At 48.9% G+C, this 22,954-nt stretch overlaps 1 protein-coding gene and 1 non-coding gene across 2 annotated transcripts in view; one reads left to right on the forward strand and one right to left on the reverse strand.

Annotated features, from left to right (window-relative positions):
- The window catches only part of prkcsh (PRKCSH beta subunit of glucosidase II), a 91,884-nt gene that overhangs the window by 64,776 nt on the left and 4,154 nt on the right, over window positions 1-22,954 (reverse strand). Inside the window, exons 2-6 of the mRNA XM_072491055.1 lie at window positions 22,585-22,701; window positions 12,735-12,830; window positions 9,268-9,325; window positions 7,698-7,815; window positions 5,754-5,883 (exon numbers count right to left, since the gene is read on the reverse strand). Of these exons, the coding sequence (XP_072347156.1) occupies window positions 5,754-5,883; window positions 7,698-7,815; window positions 9,268-9,325; window positions 12,735-12,830; window positions 22,585-22,701 (519 nt within the window). The remainder of the gene's footprint in view (window positions 1-5,753; window positions 5,884-7,697; window positions 7,816-9,267; window positions 9,326-12,734; window positions 12,831-22,584; window positions 22,702-22,954) is intronic.
- Window positions 18,285-18,476, forward strand: LOC140403413 (U2 spliceosomal RNA). The gene has a single exon (XR_011938307.1). It is a non-coding gene; the product is annotated as a U2 spliceosomal RNA (small nuclear RNA).

The following is a 22,954-nucleotide window of genomic DNA, read 5'->3' on the forward strand; positions in this document are numbered from 1 at the left end:
GCACAGCACATATTGTTTTTAATTCAGGAACGCAGTATTTCGCTTTTATATTCGGGAAAGAAGGGGGCTTGACGACAGTCAACGATGGACCAGGCGCTCAAGGCAGCGACTATTTTGGAGCAACAGCAGATATCTTTTCCCCCACAGATCTAGTGCTGCATGGTGTTCCAGAGAGGCTTTCCTGTAAAGGAAGACGGCGGTCAGAATTTGTGCGCAAGATTCCCCCATCGAGGAGAGCAGGGACAGGGCGCAACCGAGAAACTGTAGTGAACATTTACATTTTGCCTATTAAAAAAGCTGCCGGCTGCATTCTCTATTTGCCTACCTTCAGGTCAGACTGTGAAAATACTCTTGCGCCCTCAGTGCCCTCGTGGATGAAGGTGACACCCTAATGTACTACATCAGATTAACCAGAAGATCCCCACAATTCAATTCCTGGGTCAGTGGTGGGCAATGCTGCCCAAGGATTGTGCGCTTGAGCGCAGCCGGCTTTTTCAACATTTGAGGCCTTTTTTTTTTTTAAAATGAGCCTTTACATTTAACGAGAGCAAGGCCTACGGGGCACCTAGCCCAGGATGCTGCACAGCCGCCTGCGCACAAAGCTCAACAGTGACATCGAGTTAGTTCACCTCAACTGGAACAATAGTGGAGGAGCGACAACCGATGGTGAGCTGGGCGAGAAGGTGAACATACAGTGCAGGAGGAGGCCATTCGGCCCATCGAGTCTGCACTGACCCACTTCAGCCCTCACTTCCACCCTATCCCCATAACCCAATAACCCCACCTAACCTTTTGTTTTGGACACTAAGGGCAATTTAGCATGGCCAATCCACCTAACCTGCACGTCTTTGGACTGTGGGAGGAAACCCACGCAGGCACGGGGAGAATGTGCAGACTCCGCACAGCCAGTGACCCAGCATGGATTCGAACCTGGGACCCTGGCGCTGTGAAGCTACAGTGCTAACACTGTGCTACCGTGCATGCCCAACGAGGTGAGAATTTGGACCATAATTTCCTCAGAATGGGCCACCGTGTGACTGCTTACGCTGCACCAAATTTCTTCCGCGCCTGTTTCGGCCCCACCTTCCGACTCAGGCCAAGCAGGGTCCAGGCTGTGCGTCACCGTGCCCAGCGCCAAAGTCTGAGAGGGTCGGAGAGGAGGAGGACACTGCGCTAGCTATCGTATGGTAAAGCAGGTAACGGTCCAATAGGGAAGTTAAGTGTATAGGATTTCAGGGAAGTGGGTGGCACCTCAGGTCGGGGGAGCGGGTGGGGATAGTCCTGGGAGGAGGGGGGGTGAAATCAGAGGGTAACTACCAAGCAGGTGGGCAGTGGTGAGTGAGGGCGAGGCAGCCTCTGGGCCATCAGTAGTACGCGGGATCCCCATGTGGGGATCGGTCAGGGTATTTTAAATAGTTATGTAGAAGTTGAGGGTTTAATCCTACCTAACTTTTCCAAAGTAACTATTAGTGTATCGGTGGCGATTGAAATTGTTTTTTTTACATGGCTCACAGCACAACGCAACTGCCCAGAGGGAGTTGACGCTTCTGGATGATTGCCGTGCAAATGCTTCACCGAGAGCCTCCTAGAGGGATTCTCCTGCGCATCTTTGGGGTACAACCGCAAATCCGACATTGGGGAGCCTGGAAGTGACGGCCCATGGTCGACATCAGATTGCTACCCAGTGACCCCGTTACATGTATATATTTTTAAAATAATAAATTTAGAGTACCCAATTCATTTTTTCCAATTAAGGGGCAATTTAGCTCGGCCAATCCACCTACCCTGCACATCTTTTGGGTTGTGGGGGCAAAACCCACGCAAACACGGGGAGAATGTGCAAACGCCACACGGACAGTGACCCAGAGCCGGGATCGAACCTGGGACCTCGGCGCCGTGAGGCTGCAGTGCTAACCACTGCGCCACCCTGCTGCCCTAACCCCGCTACATGTATGAAAGCTGAGCCAAAGTTTCAGACTGTGGCGCAGTGCACTCCCGCTGCCCCATATTCTACCTGGAATTACGGAAGGAATGGGCTCCTTGGAAAGTGCTGGGGGGGCTATTGGCCACGGCAGAATTCTACAGGAGAAACCGGGCTGGTTTCAGTATCATTCTGTCAGTGGACAGTAGCCCTCCAGCATTTTCCAAGGAGCTATTAAGCGTTTGGATCGAGTATGTGAAGTAAAATGGTTTCCAATGGCTGAAGGGTCAATAACCAGGGGGCACATATTTAAAAGGCGACTAGCAAATGAATCCAGGAGTGAAACGAGGAATTCTTTACATTTTTCTTTGAAAACAAAAAAAGTGGCAAGCACTGCCTAATAGGTTGGGGAAATGGATCCAATAGCAGTCTCAAAAAGCAATTTGGATAAATCCACAGATGGAGGCCATTCGGTCCATCGAGCCTGCACCGACCATAAGACCAACCTACCGCGCCCTATCCCCATAACCCACCTAACCTGCACATCTTTGGACACTTAAGGGGCAATTTAATAGAATTTCATAGAATCTACAGTGCAGAAGGAGGCCATTCAGCCCATCGAGTCTGCACCGGCTCTTGGAAAGAGCACCCTACCCAAGGTCCACACCTCCACCCTATCCCCATAACCCAGTAACCCCACCCAACACTAAGGGCAATTTTGGACATTAAGGGCAATTTAGCATGGCCAATCCACCTAACCCACACATCTTTGGACTGTGGGAGGAAACCGGAGCACCCGGAGGAAATCCACGCAGACACGGGGGAACGTGCAGACTCCGCACAATCAGTGACCCGAGGCCGGAATCGAACCTGGTGAGGCAGCAGTGGTGACCACTTGGGAGGAAAGAAAATCCAGGAATACTGGAGAGACAATGGAAGTGGGACGAAGTTAATTGCTCTTTGAAAGATCTGGTGCAAACCGGATTCTCCAATTGGCCTCCTTACGCGCTATACCCTTCCATGGTTCTAAATCTTGGTAATAGCGAACATCCCTGCGAGAGAAAAGGAGGAAGGTTGACTACTTTGAGACTACAATAGCCCCATTACTTTTTTTCCACTGCCGTTTCTATTCACTGCGAACGGAATCGTTCGGATTTTACCATGATAAAACATGGCTGTAAAATAGTTGAGAACGCTAAAAAAAAATCTGGTTCTCAATCTCATAGCCGGTCTAATGTCAAAAGCAAGGACGGCGCTTCATAAGACGGTAATGCTGAACAGCTCCCATGCACAGTGCTGCCGAGCTGGTTAAACAAACAAAAAGTTGCACGCAGTGCAACAAGCAGGAAGATTGCTGTCTGCAGTGAGCTAGCAGCTCCAGCCATTCATTACACCGACTTGCCCACAGACTTGCTACAGAATTTTACAATGCAGTGCAGTGACTAGAAATCCAAAACAACAATGTGAACAGGGTAAACGTTTCTCCTTAATCAGTCAGATTGAAGACACAATGGAGACACACAGGGTCTAAAGCAGGAAATGCAAGTCAGGTTAGTTCATTTAATGGCGAACCATGCACAGGAATTAAAGAGTGAGAGAAAGATGTGATTAAGAGAGAAATAAAAGAGGCAAATAGGTTAAAACAATCTTACTGTCTTAATTCTTTTTCGTACAAAATCTGCAGTGATAAAAATCTGAAGGAATGAGACCCCACACTGGACAAAATAAATTACAGGGCCAGATAGGCTGTTTGGCACTGTTTGAGACTTGTCGCACTGCAAGATTCATCTACACTTGAATGGACAAGCCCAACCTTTTTCTGATGTGTTTAGTGGGTATCGATCATGCAGATACACCAACATATTCCTATTCCAGGCATTTAGTCGTTGAGGAGGTAACGAAAACCTCCAGAAAAGCACGGCAACTTGGTGCTTAAATGTACATGTGCAGTTGCAAGAGGTTGCTGTCCGATCTGCTGCCTCGTGGATCACCTTAGTTAGCCTTAGTATTCATTTTCCTGCAAAATCCAGGCCAGCCTGCCTAAATTAATAATAATAATCTTTATTAGTGTCACAAGTAGGTTTACATTAACACTGCAGGGAAGTCACTGTGAAAATCCCCTAGTTGCCGCACTCCGGCGCCGGTTCGGGTACACTGAGGGAGAATTCTGAATGTCCAATTCACCTAATAGCGCGTCTTTCGGGACTTGTGGGAGGAAACCGGAGCTCCCGGAGGAAACCCACGCAGACACGGGGAGAACGTGCAGACTCTGCATAGACAGTGACTCAAGCCGGGAATCGAACCCGGGTCCCTGGCACTGTGAAGCCACAGTGCTAACCACTGTGCTACCGTGCCGCCCATAATACAGTAGTGTGTTATCCGGAAGTGTCGCTCATGGGGAAAATCCATACAAGAGTTGCCGTGGCGTTGGGAGCCGGAAGGTGCATCTCAAGGACAAATAGCTCATATCACGAGTGCGTTACACAGAGACTGAAGAGTTGGCAATTCTGAGGAAATGATGGAGGGCCCACAACATTAATAAGGCCAGTCTGTTACGGGAAGAAGCATTTTAGAAAGTGCAGACTATACACAATGCAACAGCCACACCTCCCAAGCTTATTCCTCCAGCAGAACGCAATGAACAAAGGATAACTACATAACACAAAGTGAACCGGGTTCTCAGCAGAGCGCATACCTCCGGCGCACGCATCGTTAACGCAACATTATGATTACGCGTCCCTTCCTCGAGGACGTTTCCTGTCTAGTTGATGCTCTGTAACTACAAAGCTGAAAATAAATCTTTGCACTAAGAGCCTCCAGAGCTGCCAAGCCAATCCACGTCCAGTAACCTGCTCTGAAAACTCTGCTCGCATTTTAACAGTGAGGCAGCCGATCGCATTCAAAAACACACGCCATCCTAAAGCAAACAACCCACAACTTCCTGAAAATAAAAATCAATTCACCCAATGTTATCAGATCCTTTGAAAAAACTCCAGGGTCGAATACTTCATGGAAGAGGAGGAAAAACCTGGCACAGCAAAAGAGATGGAATGCAAACTTTGATCAATCACAATTTGTTGTGGGTTATATGGCAGTCCACCCACATACGCCCCATTACCTAATGGTCGCTAATGAGTTGTGGATTAATTAAGAATATTCTAGCTGCTTGGTAGGACAGAACGCAAGTATTGTTGAAAGAAAAGACACGTGGGCCCGTAACTTCAGAGTTCCAAGGCAGTGGGTCGGAGTGGTACTCCTCGCCCTCCGGAGGTTCCCAGGCACGGATTGCGCAGCATTTGCCCAGGAAATTCAAACTTCCGATGGGCAATTACTCCGTAATGGGAACCATCCAAAAATGCAATTTAAATTGCAAACTTCAGATGGTTCCCAATTGTTTTCCATCAATAATTATCCAGGAAAAGTTAATAGAGTGACTGGGTAACTGTAGCACTGACCGCCTCAGATTGCCCCCACCTCCCAAATAACAGGATTCCTTCCCCTTTCCTGCACCTCCTCTCCCCCCCTCCGACCACAGGACTCCGGACTACAATCAGACTTGACAGCCCCGTCACCAGAGGTTATAGCCCATGGCGTCGAAGCTTATCGTCCTGCACTCGTCAGATTAGATCCGCAAGAATACCAATTGCAAAGGGATCAATAATTTATACTGCATGAGAGGAGAGAGAGAGGGAACGTTGACTAGTTGGCAAATCGACTCTAATTGGTAGAGGAAAATACACCAGGGAACAGTTAATTGCCAAGGGAGCTTTCTTGATCCAATTCATTTGAGAAACTCATCAAAAAACAAACGAAACAGAAATGGGCTACTTACCATCCCATGCTTTCTTATGAATTTCTTTTGCCTCTAGTTCAGGCTTCTCTACCGCTTCCTTCACTGCTTTCAGCGATTCCACATTTGCTTCCCAGGTCTCCTTCTTCTTCTGCAAGTCTGTGAGTGCTTGCTGTCGACACACAACAGACAAAACGCACGTCAATTTTTATTTGGCAACTTTTCTTTCACCAAAGTGGAATGATGCTGCTGTTCAGCAATGGAACGGATACGGACTTTTGCCATCTAGACTGCTGCTTCGCCTTAAAGTTTTCCTCATGTCCCCTACATCTTCCAGGGTGCATTTAAAATTACACCCGTTTTCCTTAAAAAAGCACCGCCCAAGTAGACTGACTTGTCAGTATCATTGCCGTTTTCCCCCCTGGAAATTTAGAGTACCCAATTATTTTTTTCCAATAAAGGGGCAATTTAGCGTGGCCAATCCACCTACCCTGCACAACTTTGGGTTGTGGGGGTGAAACCCCCGCAGACACGGGGAGAATGTGCAAACTCCACACGGACAGTGACCCAGGGCTGGGATTCGAATCCGGGTCCTCAGCGCCGTTAGGCAGCAGTGCTAACCACTGTGCCGCGTGCTGCCCCTCATTGCCGCTTTTGAAGTCTCGCTGGGGAAGGCTGGTTGTTGAATTTGTCCCAAATAACAGTGACAGCACTTCAAAAAAGTACATTTTTAAGGAAAACGGGGGTAATTCAGGATATCCGAAAGGTGCCAAATGCAGGAAGTAAATTTTCAAGTGCCATCTCAAACCAGGATCATGGTTCCCTGCTGCCCCCCCCCCCCCCCCTCCCATTTCCACTCAGCCCCCAACACTCGCCACCTCCACCACACAAGCCTGCTGAGGTTCACCATTCAGACTTCAATAGGACGGTCTGAGTGAAGTCGTGGGTGAGAAAATGCCATCAATGTCCCAGCAAAGTTCAACCCTTACGGAAAATAGAAGCCTAGCGAGTATTCTTTCTGCTGCAGCATCTTGGCTGTGGAGGGCAAATAACAGAGTGCCTTTAAGACAGAGATAGATAGGTTCTTGATTAATAAAGGGATCAGATGTTATGGGGAGAAGGCAGGAGAATGGGGGTGAGAAAAATATCAGTCATGATTGAATGGCGGAGCAGGCTCGATGGGCCGAATGGCCTAATTCTGCTCCTATGTCTTATGGTTTTGGCGCAGTTATTATGGGCTGTTGGCGACGACTGCGAAACTCCATGTTATAGTGAGTTCCCATCCCGGGGAAGAAGTGGGCAAGATTGAAGAGAATTTAGATGGAATAAGAATTCAAAAAAAAAAAATGTAACTTTTTAAAAATAAATTTAGAGTACCCAATAATTTTTTTTCCCCAATTAAGGGGCAATTTAGCATGGCCAATCCACCTAACCTGCACATTTTGGGTTGTGGGGGTGAAGCCCAGGCAGACACGGGGAGAATGTGCAAACTCCACATCCCATCGCTGGGATCGAACCCAGGTCCTCAGCGCTGTGAGGCAGCTGTGCTAACCACTGCGCCGCCGAGCTACCCGAGATAGAAACAGAGTAAAACGTTTTGAGTCGAATGGAGAATGTGCAAACTCCACACGGACAGTGACCTCGGGCCGGGGTCGAACCTGGGACCTCGGTGCCGTGAGGCAGCAGTGCTAACCACTGCGCTGCCGTGCTGCCCATCAGAAAATATTTATGACAGATTTCCAGCCACACGTGCCTCGAGATTCACCTCCAGTGAATCCAAAGAGAAGTGCTCATGATTAACGTTAGTTCGAATGTGGGTACGCACGCGTGCTATGTTTTTTAAAACAAATTAAGAAAAATTGCACAATTGAAAATCATGCTCACGAGCTGGCTGTTTACTCTGGAACTCCACATCTCAACGTTCAATGGGGCAGCGATCTCGCTGGTGACTTAAAAAGAACTCCAGTGTAGAGTGAAGGAGCAAACCTGTTTATCTTGCCGGCTTCTCTTTGCTTCTTCGATGAGCTGCTGTTTGAATAGGAGTCCTTCTTTGGCAATTTCCGCCATCTTCTGCAAAGTCTCCTTCTCTTTGCGCCCTTGCTCCCTGTTTGGTTGCAAAGAGCGGGGAAAGATTTGTTCAGCTCTTGGGACACAAGAGGCCAATCGTTCAACTGCATTGATTACAATTTAGAGGCAGACATGCACCACAGAAGAGTTAAGGTCCCCAAAGGGCCGCAGTTACCAACGTCTCCGATACCCGAGAGCTGCTTCTATCAGGTTTCGCTTTATCTGTGCATTCATTAACAGGACATGGGCCTTCCTGGAAAGGCCGACATTTCTTATTCCATCCTTACTTTCTCTTGTGATGGTGGTGGCGAGCTGCTTGCTAGGCCATTTCCAGAGGGTAGTTAATAGTAAACCATATTGTTGTGACCCTGGAGTCATATATAGGCCAGAACAGGCAAGGAAGACAGGTTTTGGTTCCCCAAGGGTCATTTGTACATCAGCTGAAGTTTCCAACAATCCAGAGATTTCATAGCCACCATTACTGACGCTAGCTTTCCCTCGCAGATTTATTTAATGGACTGATTTCCATTTGCCTCTCCAATTATTAATTAGGCCTCTGGATTACTAGTACAGTAACGCAACCACAATACTACGGTGTAGCCCAGCAGCACGGTGGTTAGCACTGCTGCCTCACTGCACAAGGGACCCGGGTTCAATTCCGACCTCTGTGTGGAGTTTGCACATTCTCCCCGTGTCTGCGTGGATTTCCACCGGGTGATCTGGTTTCCTCCCATGCTCCAAAGGTGCGCAGGCTAGGTGGATACACCATGCTTAATTGCCCCTTAGTGTCTAGGGATGTGCATGTTAGGTTATGGGGATAGGGTGGCAGGATGGGGTGGGGCAGTGTATCTGGCTAGAGTGCTCTTTCGGAGGGTTGATGGGCCGAATGGCCTCCTTCTGCACTGTGGGGATTATATGTAGTCAATTGAGTTTCTACAAATGCTCCTGATAGTTACACAAGTTTACTGATTAACTGAGCTATTCAGACAAGGGATTTCAATCCACGCAGTCTACACTGAGTTTATTCATCTCAACAGTCGTCACGTTATAACTGACTGTCACATCAGTGCGCTAGCGCACACGGGACAGAACTAGGGACAGCCATGATGCTCATCACAGTTGACAAGTGGACCAAGATACATCAAGACTCGGAAAGCATTAGCCACAAGGATATAGTGCTCCAAAGAAGGAAAGGAGGGAGCATAAAGCACAAGAGATGAATGGATAAGGGCTTCCCATTCAAGGTTTTGACCCTCTTTAGAAGGCGTATTATTGAGTTAACTGTGCGAATTAAGCAGCATCAGACATTATAGAAATGGCAGGGGCCATGGAAAATTAACTAACTGAAAAGGAAAGAAAGGCAAAAGGCAGAAAACAAAAAGGGTGGGAGCAATGTCTTTTGTCAGATACAGCATTCGGGTAGCCCGGGGGGGAAACAGGTCTGTTAACATGGTCAGTGACGATGACGGATCAACAAGGCTGTACTCACTTGCAGGTATTTTCACACGAAGCACCACTGTTGTACTCATCTGTAGTATCGCAGCAATCTACAAAAGGCGACAAGAAAGGAACACTGTACTTAGGCAACGGGAATAATGTCCCAAGCTAGACAATGATCGGGTGGCTCTGAGGATTTAAGCAATTTACTAACGAAGATGCATCAAATTGACTGAAGCTCCCCAGTCATGAAAAGGGCTGTTCAAGCAATAGGAGGTGTGATTCAAATGCACCTTCCCGCTAATGGCTTAGCCCCCACATGGGTAAACCAAGCCACACAGGCCAGCTTCAGACTAAACCACAAATGTGGGAAAAGTTAACTGTACCCTATTGGTAGCCCGTCCGTCCGGTCTCTTCCCCCCCCCCAAAGCAGGGACAGATCCCATTTGTGGGGAGGTGGAAGCAGGAAGTACTGCTCAGCAGCTGGCACAGTGATCATCATCGCCAGGGAACTCAAACAAACGGGACAGGGGGCAAGCAACGATCGCTGTAATGGGAAAATAAATCAATTTGCACAAGTGGTGACAACCTCACTTGGCACGAGGCGCACGAACAGCTGGTCATTTAATCAAATAAGTTGGGTCTGAATAATGAGAAGCCAAAACAACATTAATAAATTAGTTTTCTCAATATTAAAAGGGTAATTTGTCACAGCATAGCTGAGCTGCCGGAGTATTCAGCTCTTCCAATGTTGCGGCAGCCGACGTCCTGCTATCACTCAGTCCCACTGACAGGCTGAATGGAGGGTGCGCGCAGGGGTTTCTGCAGCTGAGAGCTCAGCTTGGCACTCCAGTAACTGTGCACTTCATTAGTACAAATCACCGGTCTGAAATGCCCCCCTCTTTTTATGTAGCCTATTCATTTAAGCTTTCGGGATACTTTCCGCTGTACATATTGTACGTGTGGTTAATATCGCAAGCACCGCCCTTTCTGGATGCCGAATTTTTTATTTTTTTATATCAGTGTCCTCCTCCTCGAAAATGTTAGTTCAGACTGGTGGAAGATTGCCCAGGCACCAGCGCTGGCCAGCGATCAGGAAAGGGTCTGCATTCCACTCAGGGACCCAGATTCCAATTGCAGTGCCCACGACTGCTGGCTTGGCAGAGATAAGCTAACTCTGCTCCATCCAGGAAAGCAAAACCCCAAATCTACCCCTCTATGTTGCTCAGCCCAGCTCCACACCAGTGGGCGCACCTTCCCCACTGCAGGTCGGAGGAATCACAGGCTACAACCTGACTTGAACCACTTTCTATAAAGTTTTTCTTTTTTAAAGTTTTGCTCTCTTTTCCCTTCTAAAAATGAAAGGACAGCTACGCTTCACTCCACAACGAGCATCTCCTGTAAGCACATCAGCTGGCACCGGTCTGCTGCTAATCTGACATTTCATTCCAGCTAGCACAAAGCACAAATGAAACAAAGCAACCTGTGGTATAGACGTTCCAGGATTTCAGCAAAGCTCATGGTCGCTGCTTCGCTGGGTCCAGCTTCTGCCTTCCGAAACCAGAATTGTGTCTTTGTCAGGTTTTTTTGAATGACATCACTCAGGAGTGAAGCACAGGCAGTGGAGGAATCGTAGAATCCCTACAGTGCAGAAGGAGGCCATTCGGCCCATCGAGTCTGCACCGGCCCTTGCTCCGATAGAGCACCGTATCCAAGCCCAATTCCCCCGCTCCTATCCCCATAATCCCACCTAACCTTTTGGACAATTTTATCATGGCACCTAACCTGTACATCTTTGGACAGTGGGAGGAAACCGGGGAACCCAGGGGAAACCCACGCAGACATGGGGAGAATGTGCAAACTCCACGTCTGTCGAGGTCGGAATCGAACCCGGGTCCCTGGCGCTGTGAGGCAGAAGTGCTAACCACTGCACCACCGTGCCGCCTGGTAGTCATGCAAACACTATAGAGCACCGCACAAGAGGCTTACTGGTATATAAAAACATAATAACTAGGAGCAGGAGTAGGCCATTTGGCCCTTCGAGCCTGCTCCACCATTCAATGAGATCATGGCTGATCTTTTGTGGACTCAGCTCCACTTTTCCACCCAAACATCAGAACCCTTTATTCGTCAAAAAACTATCTATCTTTATCTTGAAAACATTTAATGAAGGAGCATCAACTGCTTCATTAAAATCAAATTAATTTACATATTTTTCCTTGGGGTACCAACACGCCATGTTAAATTAAACAGCAACATTGTTATACCGCTCCAGGAAAGGAAGGTGAAAATGCACAGCACAAAATCAAACTCTCGTGCCAAAGGAACGTTCATTCTGACTTACGAAGCCAAAATATTGAGGAGGAAGGCACATACTCCGGCAGTTTTAAGTCGCTGAGGATGTTAACTGCGAGGGTGGAAATCGGCATTACACAATTATGCTTCTGCTTGCCGCTTTCCGTCTCTCAGGAGCAGAATAAATCGCTGAGTTGCAACTGAGGCAGTCTGATGTGCTGCGAGAACAGGGCACTTTTATAATTACCAGAAACACCGTCTCCACCTTGCAACACACTATCGCACTGTTGTGGATTGACAAAAAGTAACATGTGGCCCAGTTAGAAAGAGGGGCTGATTGAGAAAACCTGGCGATCCTTATCGACCAAGTGTAGTGGATATAAACCTCAACTGCAAAGCGGAAAAGCATGAATAGTTAGTTAAGAATATTCACATTGTTAGCAACGGTGACAATATTAAGACAACACGGTAGCACTGTGGTTTCACAGCACCTAGCACTGTGGTTTCATAGCGCCAGGGTCCCCGGTTCGATTCCCGGTTGGGTCACTGTCTGTGCGGAGTCTGCACGTTCTCCCTGTGTCTGCGTGGGTTTCCTCCGGGTGCCCTGGTTTCCTCCCACAAGTCCTGAAAGACGTGCTGTTAGGTAATTTGGACATTCTGAATTCTCCCTCCGTGTACCCGAACAGGCGCCGGAGTGTGGCGGCAAGGGGATTTTCACAGTAACTTCATTCCAGTGTTAACGTAAGCTTACTTATGACAGTAAAGATTATTAAAATTAACTACTATTGGCAACGCGAGTTATATTCGCGGCTTATTCAAGCTGGATTCCTCCGTGTTGAGAGCACATCAGTGTCACAAGAATCGACATCCAATTAAGCCTGGAATCCCTCCCACCCTTGTGTCGGTCCCTTTATGAAGTTTACCCCAAGATGTCCAAACTATACTGTAAAAGGAGACCAAACTTTCAAACGTTACTTATCCAGAGCCCACAAGTGATTACAGCCTTCCCAGACTGAATCGTTTTCTAGAACAAGGCCCCAGCACCAAGGGATGGTCCAACGTCAAATGAGCATTGTGATAAATGAGCAAATAAGATTTGTGCATTATTTCACAGCTGCGTTAAAACCCACAATGAAAAGTTGGTTCCCGCACTTGGCAAGCTAGCCACCGCGACAAGGGATCAAACTGCAGCTGGTCACACCGGCATTGGAGAAGAATGCTTACCGCATATACCATCATTCACGCGGGAGGACGGAATGTACTGGGGTTTGTGGCCAGCGTTCGTGCAGTGGAAGCTACCATTTGGACAGGCGGATGTTCCTGGGGAAAAAGAAAACCAAGTCAGACAGGGCAAAAGCTTTCACTCACACAGTATGGCAAACCTTCGCGCGTGCTCCACAGAGGGAGAAACAAGCAGGAGCTGGCAGTACGGTTGGCAGAGCTCACTAAAGGCACAGTCACTTTGGGATTTTTGAAGGTAAACGCTGACATTTCGAGGGACTGCCAAAGGGAATTCAATTGTATGGCGAGTAATGACTGGTTGAAGCAGAGCACAATCGGAATGAAATGCAAGCTGAGATACAGACGGAAGGGGGCTGATATTGTTGGAAAAAAAAAAAAAATTACATTTATGTAGCACCGTACTTAACACCAGGGACTCCCAAAGCACTTCATAGTCAATTAAATACTTTGGAAGTGTTTTCACTGTTGTTCTGTGGGAAATGCAGTGGCTAATTTGTGCAGCAAAGTCTCACAAACATCAATGTGATACTGCGGCACGACGGCACAGTGGTTAGCATGGCTGCCTCACAGCGCCAAGGACCCTGGTTCAATTCCAGCCTCAGGTGACCGTCGAGTTTGCACGTGCTCACAGTGTCAGCGCTGGTTTCCTCCGGGTGCTGCACCGACAGTCCAAAGATGTGGAGGTTAGGTGGGGTTACAGGGATATGAGGGGGCGGGCGGGGGGGGGGGGGGGGGGCTCAATTTAAGTAGGGTTCTCTTTCAGAGGGTCAGTGTAGGCTCGATGGGCCGAATGGCCTCCTTCTGCACTGCAGGGATTCTACGGTTTTCAGTGATGTATAAATGTTGGCCATGATAGCGGAGAGAACTTACTTGCTCTTTGTCAAATAGCGCCAAGGGACTTTGAACATCAGTCCGAGAGGCTTATATTTGATGTCTCGCCCAACAAACTAACCGACTTCCTGCGGCGTTACTCATGGGGATATGCCCAACAATGCAGGCCGTCAGCAAAGGTGCACACGCACAGGGGAATCCAAAGTTACACGGGTCAAAAAACTGGCCGGGGAATAAGCATACAATTGGGGAGATCGCAAGGACAACACTAAGTTAGCTGGGTAATGAAAGGCTCCAGAAACGACGCAGAAAGACTAGCTGAAAAAGGGACGCCTGCGAAAGCAGAAACTGCGGCTCAGCTGGGAGCACGCTTCACTTCTTGAGTCATCAGGTTCTGGAATAAAATCTCACTGCAGGGCTTGGGCGCTGAAATCAAAGCTGATGCACCAGTGCGGTGCTGAGTGAGGCCTGTGCTGTTAGGGGCTGCCACCTCAGGTCTACACTTGCTGGAGGATACGGAGAGGCCCTAAATGGAGTGGACGTGGAGAGGATGTTTCCACCAGTAGGAAAGCTAGAACCCGAGGGCACAGTCTCAGGCTGAAGGGATGATCCTTTAAAACAAGAGATGAGGAGGAATTTCTTCAGCCAGAGGGTGGTGAATCTGTGGAACTCTTTGCCGCAGAAGGCTGTGGAGCCAAATCACTGAGTGTCTTTAAGACAGAGACAGATAGGGTCTTGATTAATAAGGGGATCAGGGGTTAGAGGGAGAATGGGGATGAGAAAAGTATCCGCCATGATTGAATGGCGGAGCAGACTCGATGGGCCGAGTGGCCTAATTCTGCTCCTCTGTCTTATGGATTTATTGAGAGGAGATCTAATCGAGGTACATAATGTAATAATAATAATCTTTATTGTCACAAGTTGGCTTACATTAACACTACAATGAAGTTACTGTGAAAAGCCCCTAGTCGCCGCACTCCTGCGCCTGTTCGGGTACACAGAGGGAGAATGGCCAAATCACCTAACAGCACGTCTTTCGGGACTCGTGCGAGGAAACCGGAGCACCCGGAGGAAACCCACGCAGACACGGGGAGAACGTGCAGACCCCGCACAGATAGTGTCCCAAGCTGGGAATCGAACCTGTGACCCTGGCGTTGTGAAGCAATGGTGCTAACCACTGTGCTACCGTGCTGCCCTTTTTATTCCTTGTTCTGAGACAGTGGACCCCTCTAGTTCTAGACTCCCCTTCCAGTGGAAACGCCAACTCGGTGTCAGTGCTAATAAGCTCCTTAAAAGTTTACCGTTACAAAGAGATCATCTCCTCTCCTAAAATCTAGAGACTGTATATTTGATAATGCACTGGGCACGTCACAATTTTCTGATTAGCTCAAAAGAGCATGTGGTTTGCGATATAGACCAAATGGGAGCCCAAGCTGGCCGTATATGCCTGCACACGATATTTATGTAAGTTAATATACATCATTCAATAATTTCAAAAAACCGAACAGAACCTTTGATACAGCTCCCTTGCCTAAGGTTCTGTTCATATATCATAGGAACTAGGAGCAGGATTCGACAATTCAGCCCCGTGAGCCCACCCTGCAAATCGGTACGATCATGTCTGGTCCCATCTTGGCTTCAACTCCACCTTCCTGCCCCTCTCCCGATAACCTTTCATCCCCCTGCTAATTAAAAACCTATCCATCTCCTTAAATTTGTTTAGTGTCCCGCGTCCGCTGTGCTCTGGGGTAGAGAATTCCACAGATTCGCCACCCTTTGAGTGAAGCAGTTCCTCCTCAATTCAGTTTTAAATCTACCACCCCTTAGCCTAAAACTGTGGCCCCTCGTTCTAGAATGTTCAGCATGGGGAAACATCCGCTCCAGGTCTATCCTGTCCAACCCCTTTAGCTCAATCCCCTTTAACATCCTATGGCGGCACGGTACCACAGTGGTTAGCACTGCTGCTTCACAGCTCCAGGGGTTCTCCCCGTGTGCACGTTTTCCCCGTGTGCACGTGGGTTTCCTCCGGGTGCACCGGTTTCCTCCCACAGTCCAAAGATGTGCAGGTCAGGTTGACTGGCTATGCTAAACTGCCCTTGGTGTCCAAAAGGGTTGGGTGAGATTACTGGGTTACAGGGATAGAGTGATGGTGTGGGCTTGGGTAGGGTGTTCTTTCCAAGGGCCGGTGCAGACTCGATGGGCCGAATGGCCTCCTTCTGCACTGTAAATTCTATGATCAAACAGAAATATTCTGGGAAAACTCAGCAGGGTTGGCATCATTGGTGGAGAGAGAAATAGAGTTCATGTTTCGAGTAAGACTTCTTCAGAACTAAAGAGAGGGAGAAACGCGATGGATTTTATACTGTTTAACAGGGGGCGGAGCAGGTGGAGTAAAACAGGTCAGGGATAGGTAGAGGCTCAGGAGAGATTTGACAAAGATGTCACGGACACAAGACAAAAGGAGTATTAATGACAGTGTTAAAGACTAAAGGAGGTGTTAATGGCAGCATAAAGGTGAGATCGCAGAATGTGTTAACAGCAGAACAAGGGCGCGAAAGCAAAACTTAACAAGTGACAGATGGTCCTGGGCGGGGGGGGGGGGGGGGGGGGGGGGGCTCGATTTTAAAAAGTGGTCACGATGGAGGAGTTCATGGTCTAGAGATGTTGAGCTCAATGTTAAGTCCGGAAGGCTGTTAAATGTCTAATCGGAACGCGAGGTGTTGCTCCTCCTGTTTGCGTTGGGCTTCACTGGAACATTGCAGCAGGACAAGGACGGACAATATGAGCGTTGGAGCAAAGTGGTTAGGCAAACAACAGGACGGTCAGGGTCATGTTTGCAGACTGAGTCAAGGCGATCCACAAAACAGTCACCCAGTCTGCGCTTATTCCCTCCAGTGTGTGGAGATGACCACATTGGGAGCAGCGAATAGTGGACCACACTGAAAATGAAAATCCATCCAGTTTCTCCCTCGCTGTAGCTCTGAAGTGGAGTCACATTGGACTCAAAAAGGGGTTTCTCGGTTGTTAAAATTTCAGATTTCCAGCGTCCACAGTATTTTGCTTTTACTGTCACACTATAAGGGGTGGGTCATGTTAGGACCGAGGAGGAGGAGAAATTTCTTCACTCAAATGGCTGTGAATCTTTGGAATTCTCTATCCCAGAGAACTGCAGGTGCTCAAACCTTTTGAATATATTCAGTATGTGGCGATGCCGGCGTTGGACTGGGGTGAGCACAGTAAGATGTCTTACAACACCAGGTTAAAGTCCAACAGGTTTGTTTCAATGTCACTAGCTTTCGGAGCTAGTGTATTTTCAGGACAGAGATTGATGGATATTTGGATAATGAGAGAATCACGGGGATAGGGTGGCAAGATGTAACTAGTAGGGTGCCAGAGAGTTCGGTCCTTGGGTCCCAGCTATTTACAATCCATATAAACGACTTGGACACAGGGATAGAAGGTTCTACAGCCAAGTTTTCAAACAACACAGGTGGGACAGTAAGTTGTAATGAGGAAATAAGAACCTTACAAATAGATATAGAGAGGTTAGGAGAGTGGGCCAAAACGTGGCAGATGGAGTTTAACGTGGATAAGTGTGAGGTCAAGCATTTTGGTCGGAAAAATGGGAAGGCAATTTATTATCTGAATGGGGAGAGACTTTGGGATGCTCCACTGCAGAGGGGTCTGGGTGTCCTTGTGCATCAGTCACAGAAAACTAGCATTCAGGTACAGCAGGTAATAAAGTATGTGAATAGAACTATTCCTTAGCTATAAATTTGAACAGAGTGTAAAGGGAGGGAAGTGTTGCTGCAACTATACAAGGCATTGGTGAGATCACAGATGGAGTATTGTGCACAGTTTTGGTCCCCTTATTTGAGGAAAGATGTGGTGACATTGGAGGCAGTTCAGAGGAGGTTCACTAGGCTGATTCCAGAGATGAGGGGTTTGGATAAAGTAGATGTGGAGCGGATGCTTGGTCTTGCAGGACATTCTAGAACGAGAGGTCATAATCTCAGGTAGCAAGAGGTAGCAAATTTGAAATGGAGTTGAGGAGAATCTATTTCTCCCGAAGGGTTGTGAATCTGTGGAATTCGCTGCCCCAGAGTGCGGTGGATGCTGGGACGTTGAGTAAATTTAAGGTGTTAAGAGAGATGTTTAATTGGTAATGGGTTTAAGGGTTATGGAGAACGGGCAGGACGGTGGAGTTAAGGCCAGGGTGAGATCAGCCATGATTGAATGGCGGAGCAAACTCGATGGGCCAAATGGCCTAATTCCTGCTCCTATATCTCATAAACTTATATATTCAAGGCAGAGCGAAACAGATTTATGATTATACAAGGGAGCCATGAGTTAGGCGCGGGGGGGTTGGGGGCAGACAGGAAAGTGGAGTTGAACGCACACATCGATCAGCCCTAATCTCACTGAATGGGGGAGAGGCTCGAAGGGCCGAATGTCCTACTCCTGAATCCTATGTTGCTCATTTGCGCTTAAGTTTCACAGGTCTTTTCATTAATAGCAACACCTGGATCCGAGCAAGCGGTGGTTTTAAGAGGTAAAGTGGGAATGAGCACAAACATGTATGAAGTTTACTTCTCAATCAGAACTAAGAGTTGACCCAAATCACAGATATTTGTGTACTAAACTCTCCACAACACTATTAAGATACCTTAATCTTCTTTATTCACATAAATGAATGAATTAATCGCTTCTCGGCCTTTTGGCAAGATCAAGTGTAGTATCTGCTCTGCCTTTTGGCTCAGATCTGGTATGTCTCTCTTGTGGGGACTATGAATTGGATTCAATTTGAATTGGTTTTTGGAGCAGGCAAGGAGCTGGATTAGAGGTTCGCCCCTGACCACACCCTGAGCCCTGGCTTTGAACTCAGAAAAAGTAATAATAAATAAATAAATGAATTAGCATGTCTCTTGTTTCTGAAGTTAGGGCTGCTGATAGGTAGGTGGCAGCATAGGTACATGGCAAGTGATCTGCCTCCATGCACAGTACTGATGTTCCACTGCTATTGATCAAATGGCTAGGCCCACAATCTTTCCCAATTTAGAATTCAAAGGGGGAGAAAGAGAGAGTGAAAGAGAGAGTGAAAGAGAGAGTGAAAGAGAGAGTGAAAGAGAGAGTGAAAGAGAGAGTGAAAGAGAGAGTGAAAGAGAGAGTGAAAGAGAGAGTGAAAGAGAGAGTGAAAGAGAGAGTGAAAGAGAGAGTGAAAGAGAGAGTGAAAGAGAGAGTGAAAAAGAGAGAGAGAAAAAGAGAGAGAGAGAGCGAGAGGGAGAGAGCGAGAGGGAGAGAGCGAGAGGGAGAGAGCGAGAGGGAGAGCGAGAGGGAGAGCGAGAGGGAGAGCGAGAGGGAGAGCGAGAGGGAGAGCGAGAGGGAGAGGGAGAGGGAGTGCGAGAGGGAGTGCGAGAGGGAGTGCGAGAGGGAGTGCGAGAGGGAGTGCGAGAGGGAGTGCGAGAGGGAGTGCGAGAGGGAGTGCGAGAGGGAGTGCGAGAGGGAGTGCGAGAGGGAGTGCGAGAGGGAGTGCGAGAGGGAGTGCGAGAGGGAGTGCGAGAGGGAGTGCGAGAGGGAGTGCGAGAGGGAGTGCGAGAGGGAGTGCGAGAGGGAGTGCGAGAGGGAGTGCGAGAGGGAGTGCGAGAGGGAGTGCGAGAGGGAGTGCGAGAGGGAGTGCGAGAGGGAGTGCGAGAGGGAGTGCGAGAGGGAGTGCGAGAGGGAGTGCGAGAGGGAGTGCGAGAGGGAGTGCGAGAGGGAGTGCGAGAGGGAGTGCGAGAGGGAGTGCGAGAGGGAGTGCGAGAGGGAGTGCGAGAGGGAGTGCGAGAGGGAGTGCGAGAGGGAGTGCGAGAGGGAGTGCGAGAGGGAGTGCGAGAGGGAGTGCGAGAGGGAGTGCGAGAGGGAGTGCGAGAGGGAGTGCGAGAGGGAGTGCGAGAGGGAGTGCGAGAGGGAGTGCGAGAGGGAGTGCGAGAGGGAGTGCGAGAGGGAGTGCGAGAGGGAGTGCGAGAGAGTGAACACAGAACATACAGTGCAGGAGGCCATTCGGCCCATCGAGTCTGCACCGACCCAATTAGTCCCTCACTTCCACCCTATCCCCGTCACCCAATAACCCCTCCTAACCTTTTTGGTCACTTTGGTCAATTTATCATGGCCAATCCACCTAACCTGCACATCTTTGGACTGTGGGAAGAAACCGGAGCACCGGGAGGAAACCCATGCAGACATGGGGAGAACGTGCAGACTCCGCACAGTGACCCAGCGGGGAATCGAACCTGGGACCCTGGCGCTGTGAAGCCACAGTGCTATTCACTTGTGCTACCGTACTGCCCGTGCTGAGAGAGCGAGCGCGAGAGAGAGAGAGCGAGCGAGAGAGAGCAGAGAGAGCGAGCGAGAGAGAGCAGAGAGAGCGAGCGAGAGAGAGCAGAGAGAGCGAGCGAGAGAGAGCAGAGAGAGCGAGCGAGAGAGAGCAGAGAGAGCGAGCGAGAGAGAGCAGAGAGAGCGAGCGAGAGAGAGCAGAGAGAGCGAGAGAGAGAGAGAGCGAGAGAGAGAGAGCGAGAGAGAGAGAGAGCGAGAGAGAGAGAGAGCGAGAGAGAGAGAGAGCGAGAGAGAGAGAGAGCGAGAGAGAGAGAGCGAGAGAGAGAGAGCGAGAGAGAGAGAGCGAGAGAGAGAGAGCGAGAGAGAGAGAGCGAGAGAGAGAGAGAGCGAGAGAGAGAGAGCGAGAGAGAGAGAGAGCGAGAGAGAGAGAGAGCGAGAGAGACAGAGCGAGAGAGACAGAGCGAGAGAGACAGAGCGAGAGAGACAGAGCGAGAGAGACAGAGCGAGAGAGACAGAGCGAGAGAGACAGAGCGAGAGAGACAGAGCGAGAGAGACAGAGCGAGAGAGACAGAGCGAGAGAGACAGAGCGAGAGAGACAGAGCGAGAGAGACAGAGCGAGAGAGACAGAGCGAGAGAGACAGAGCGAGAGAGACAGAGCGAGAGAGACAGAGCGAGAGAGACAGAGCGAGAGAGACAGAGCGAGAGAGACAGAGCGAGAGAGACAGAGCGAGAGAGACAGAGCGAGAGAGACAGAGCGAGAGAGACAGAGCGAGAGAGACAGAGCGAGAGAGACAGAGCGAGAGAGACAGAGCGAGAGAGACAGAGCGAGAGAGACAGAGCGAGAGAGACAGAGCGAGAGAGACAGCGCGAGAGAGACAGCGCGAGAGAGACAGCGCGAGAGAGACAGCGCGAGAGAGACAGCGCGAGAGAGACAGCGCGAGAGAGACAGCGCGAGAGAGACAGAGCGAGAGAGACAGCGCGAGAGAGACAGAGCGAGAGAGACAGAGCGAGAGAGACAGAGCGAGAGAGACAGAGCGAGAGAGACAGAGCGAGAGAGACAGAGCGAGAGAGACAGAGCGAGAGAGACAGAGCGAGAGAGACAGAGCGAGAGAGACAGAGCGAGAGAGACAGAGCGAGAGAGACAGAGCGAGAGAGATAGAGCGAGAGAGAGAGCGCGAGAGAGAGAGCGCGAGAGAGAGAGCGCGAGAGAGCGAGTGAGAGAGAGAGAGAGAGAGAGAGCGAACGAGGGAGAGCGCGAGAGAGAGAGAGAGAGAGGGAGAACGCGAGCGAGAGAACGAGAGCGAGAGAGAGAGAACGAGAGCGTGAGAGAGAGAACGAGAGCGTGAGAGAGAGAACGAGAGCGTGAGAGAGAGAGCGAGAGCGGGATCCTCAGTCCCGGCGGCCAGCCAATGGGGTTTCCACCCCCAAGCCGTCGGGAAATCCGCAGGCATGAGTGGATTGCCAGCGAAGCAGAGAATCCCGGCCTTGGCGTTTAAGTTAGGATGGAACAGATTCCTATTTGAGCAAATGATTTAATATGACGTGACATCCCGTGAATAAACTAATCAGATAGGACAGGCTTTTAAAACCTTGCAAAAATAAGTTCTGGTCTCCATTGGCCCATGTGAAAGAGAATTTAATTTTGCCATTCAAGGAGAAACAGAACCGTTAAATGAAATTTCATGAAGGAGTAACCACTGGGGTTTTAAATGATAATCACTTGCCCAAATTCTTGTCACCTGTTGAAGTGATGTCAATCGCTTGACCCTCCTCAAGGCGAGACAACCTTTCTCATTAGCTTCTTTACTGGCAAACATAAACTCTTTTTTTTTACATGGGCCAATGGAGACAGAACTTAGCTTTGCAAAGTCTTATAGCGTGTACCACGAGTACTTTGGTGATATTGCTCTTCAATTGCATGCAGAATAGGAGCAATGCATTTCGGTAAAGACCCAATGCACAGCGACTTACTAATACACTTCCTCCAGTAATGCACCAGTTAACACATTTGTGGAAAGTTCCTTTGGGCTCTATTTTAAACAGGTTAATGGCTACATTAAAATAGCTCACACAGCAAGTAGAACACAACTTCACTGCCCTAGAAGGCAAGCAATGAAACCCGTCTACTGGTTAATGTAAAAAAAAATGTTTTACCATATTTTCAACATTGCAAAGGAATAAACACACGACTAAACACAGCAGATGCTGAAAATTTGAAGGGTCGGAAATACCGGTCACAAGTCAACAGGTCTGGCTGTAAATGCAGGGAGAGGAACATAAGGTTAACAATTCAGGCCGGTGACCTGGAACGTTATCCCCGCTGTTCTGTCTCCACAGGCAAATGAAAGTAAACTTGCCCTAGTCTCAGATGACCATAGGCTGCTTGGGTTTCCCTGACTGGTGGTGATTTAAGCGAAGGGTCACCACACCTCAGACGAGGGACCACGTTGAGAAGGCGGAGCCTTCGCGAATAACCTCAGCCGGTACGGGGATTGAACCCACGCTGTTGGCCTCGCTCCACGTCACAAACTGTCCAGCCAACCGAGCTAAACCGGTTCTATGGGTACAGCCTGCTGCTTACACTTTACCAGTTGTTTGCTTGGCGGGGCGGGGGAAATAAAGGCGAGACTGCCTCTGCAGTGAATCAAAAGGCGGCCTTTACAGCATCTCAACTATCTTCCATTCTGACCTGGTTCATCCGAGCCATCCTTGCAATCACAGTAGTCATCGTTCACCTCGTCAAACGGAATGGTTTTCGAGCCATCCAAACATGTAAACGGTCTGTACTCATCATAGAAGTGTCGATCTACAAGGAAAGGGATGAGTTTTTGGTGAAAACCAGGACCACACGCACCTTTAATTTTAAATCAGCTTGTGCGAATTGTTTGTACAATTAACAGCTGCAGCCCACTGATATATGAATGGTGCTGATGCTCCGCACCTGCCTCCTGGTCAGTCTATCCACATATTAGAATCCCTAAGTGCAGAAGGAGGCCACTCGGTCCATCGAGTCTGACCGACCCTTGGAAAGAGCACACTATCTGGGACCTCTTCTCCCC

This window comes from Scyliorhinus torazame, chromosome 27, assembly GCF_047496885.1.
Source record: "Scyliorhinus torazame isolate Kashiwa2021f chromosome 27, sScyTor2.1, whole genome shotgun sequence".
Taxonomy (NCBI): Eukaryota; Metazoa; Chordata; class Chondrichthyes; order Carcharhiniformes; family Scyliorhinidae; genus Scyliorhinus; species Scyliorhinus torazame.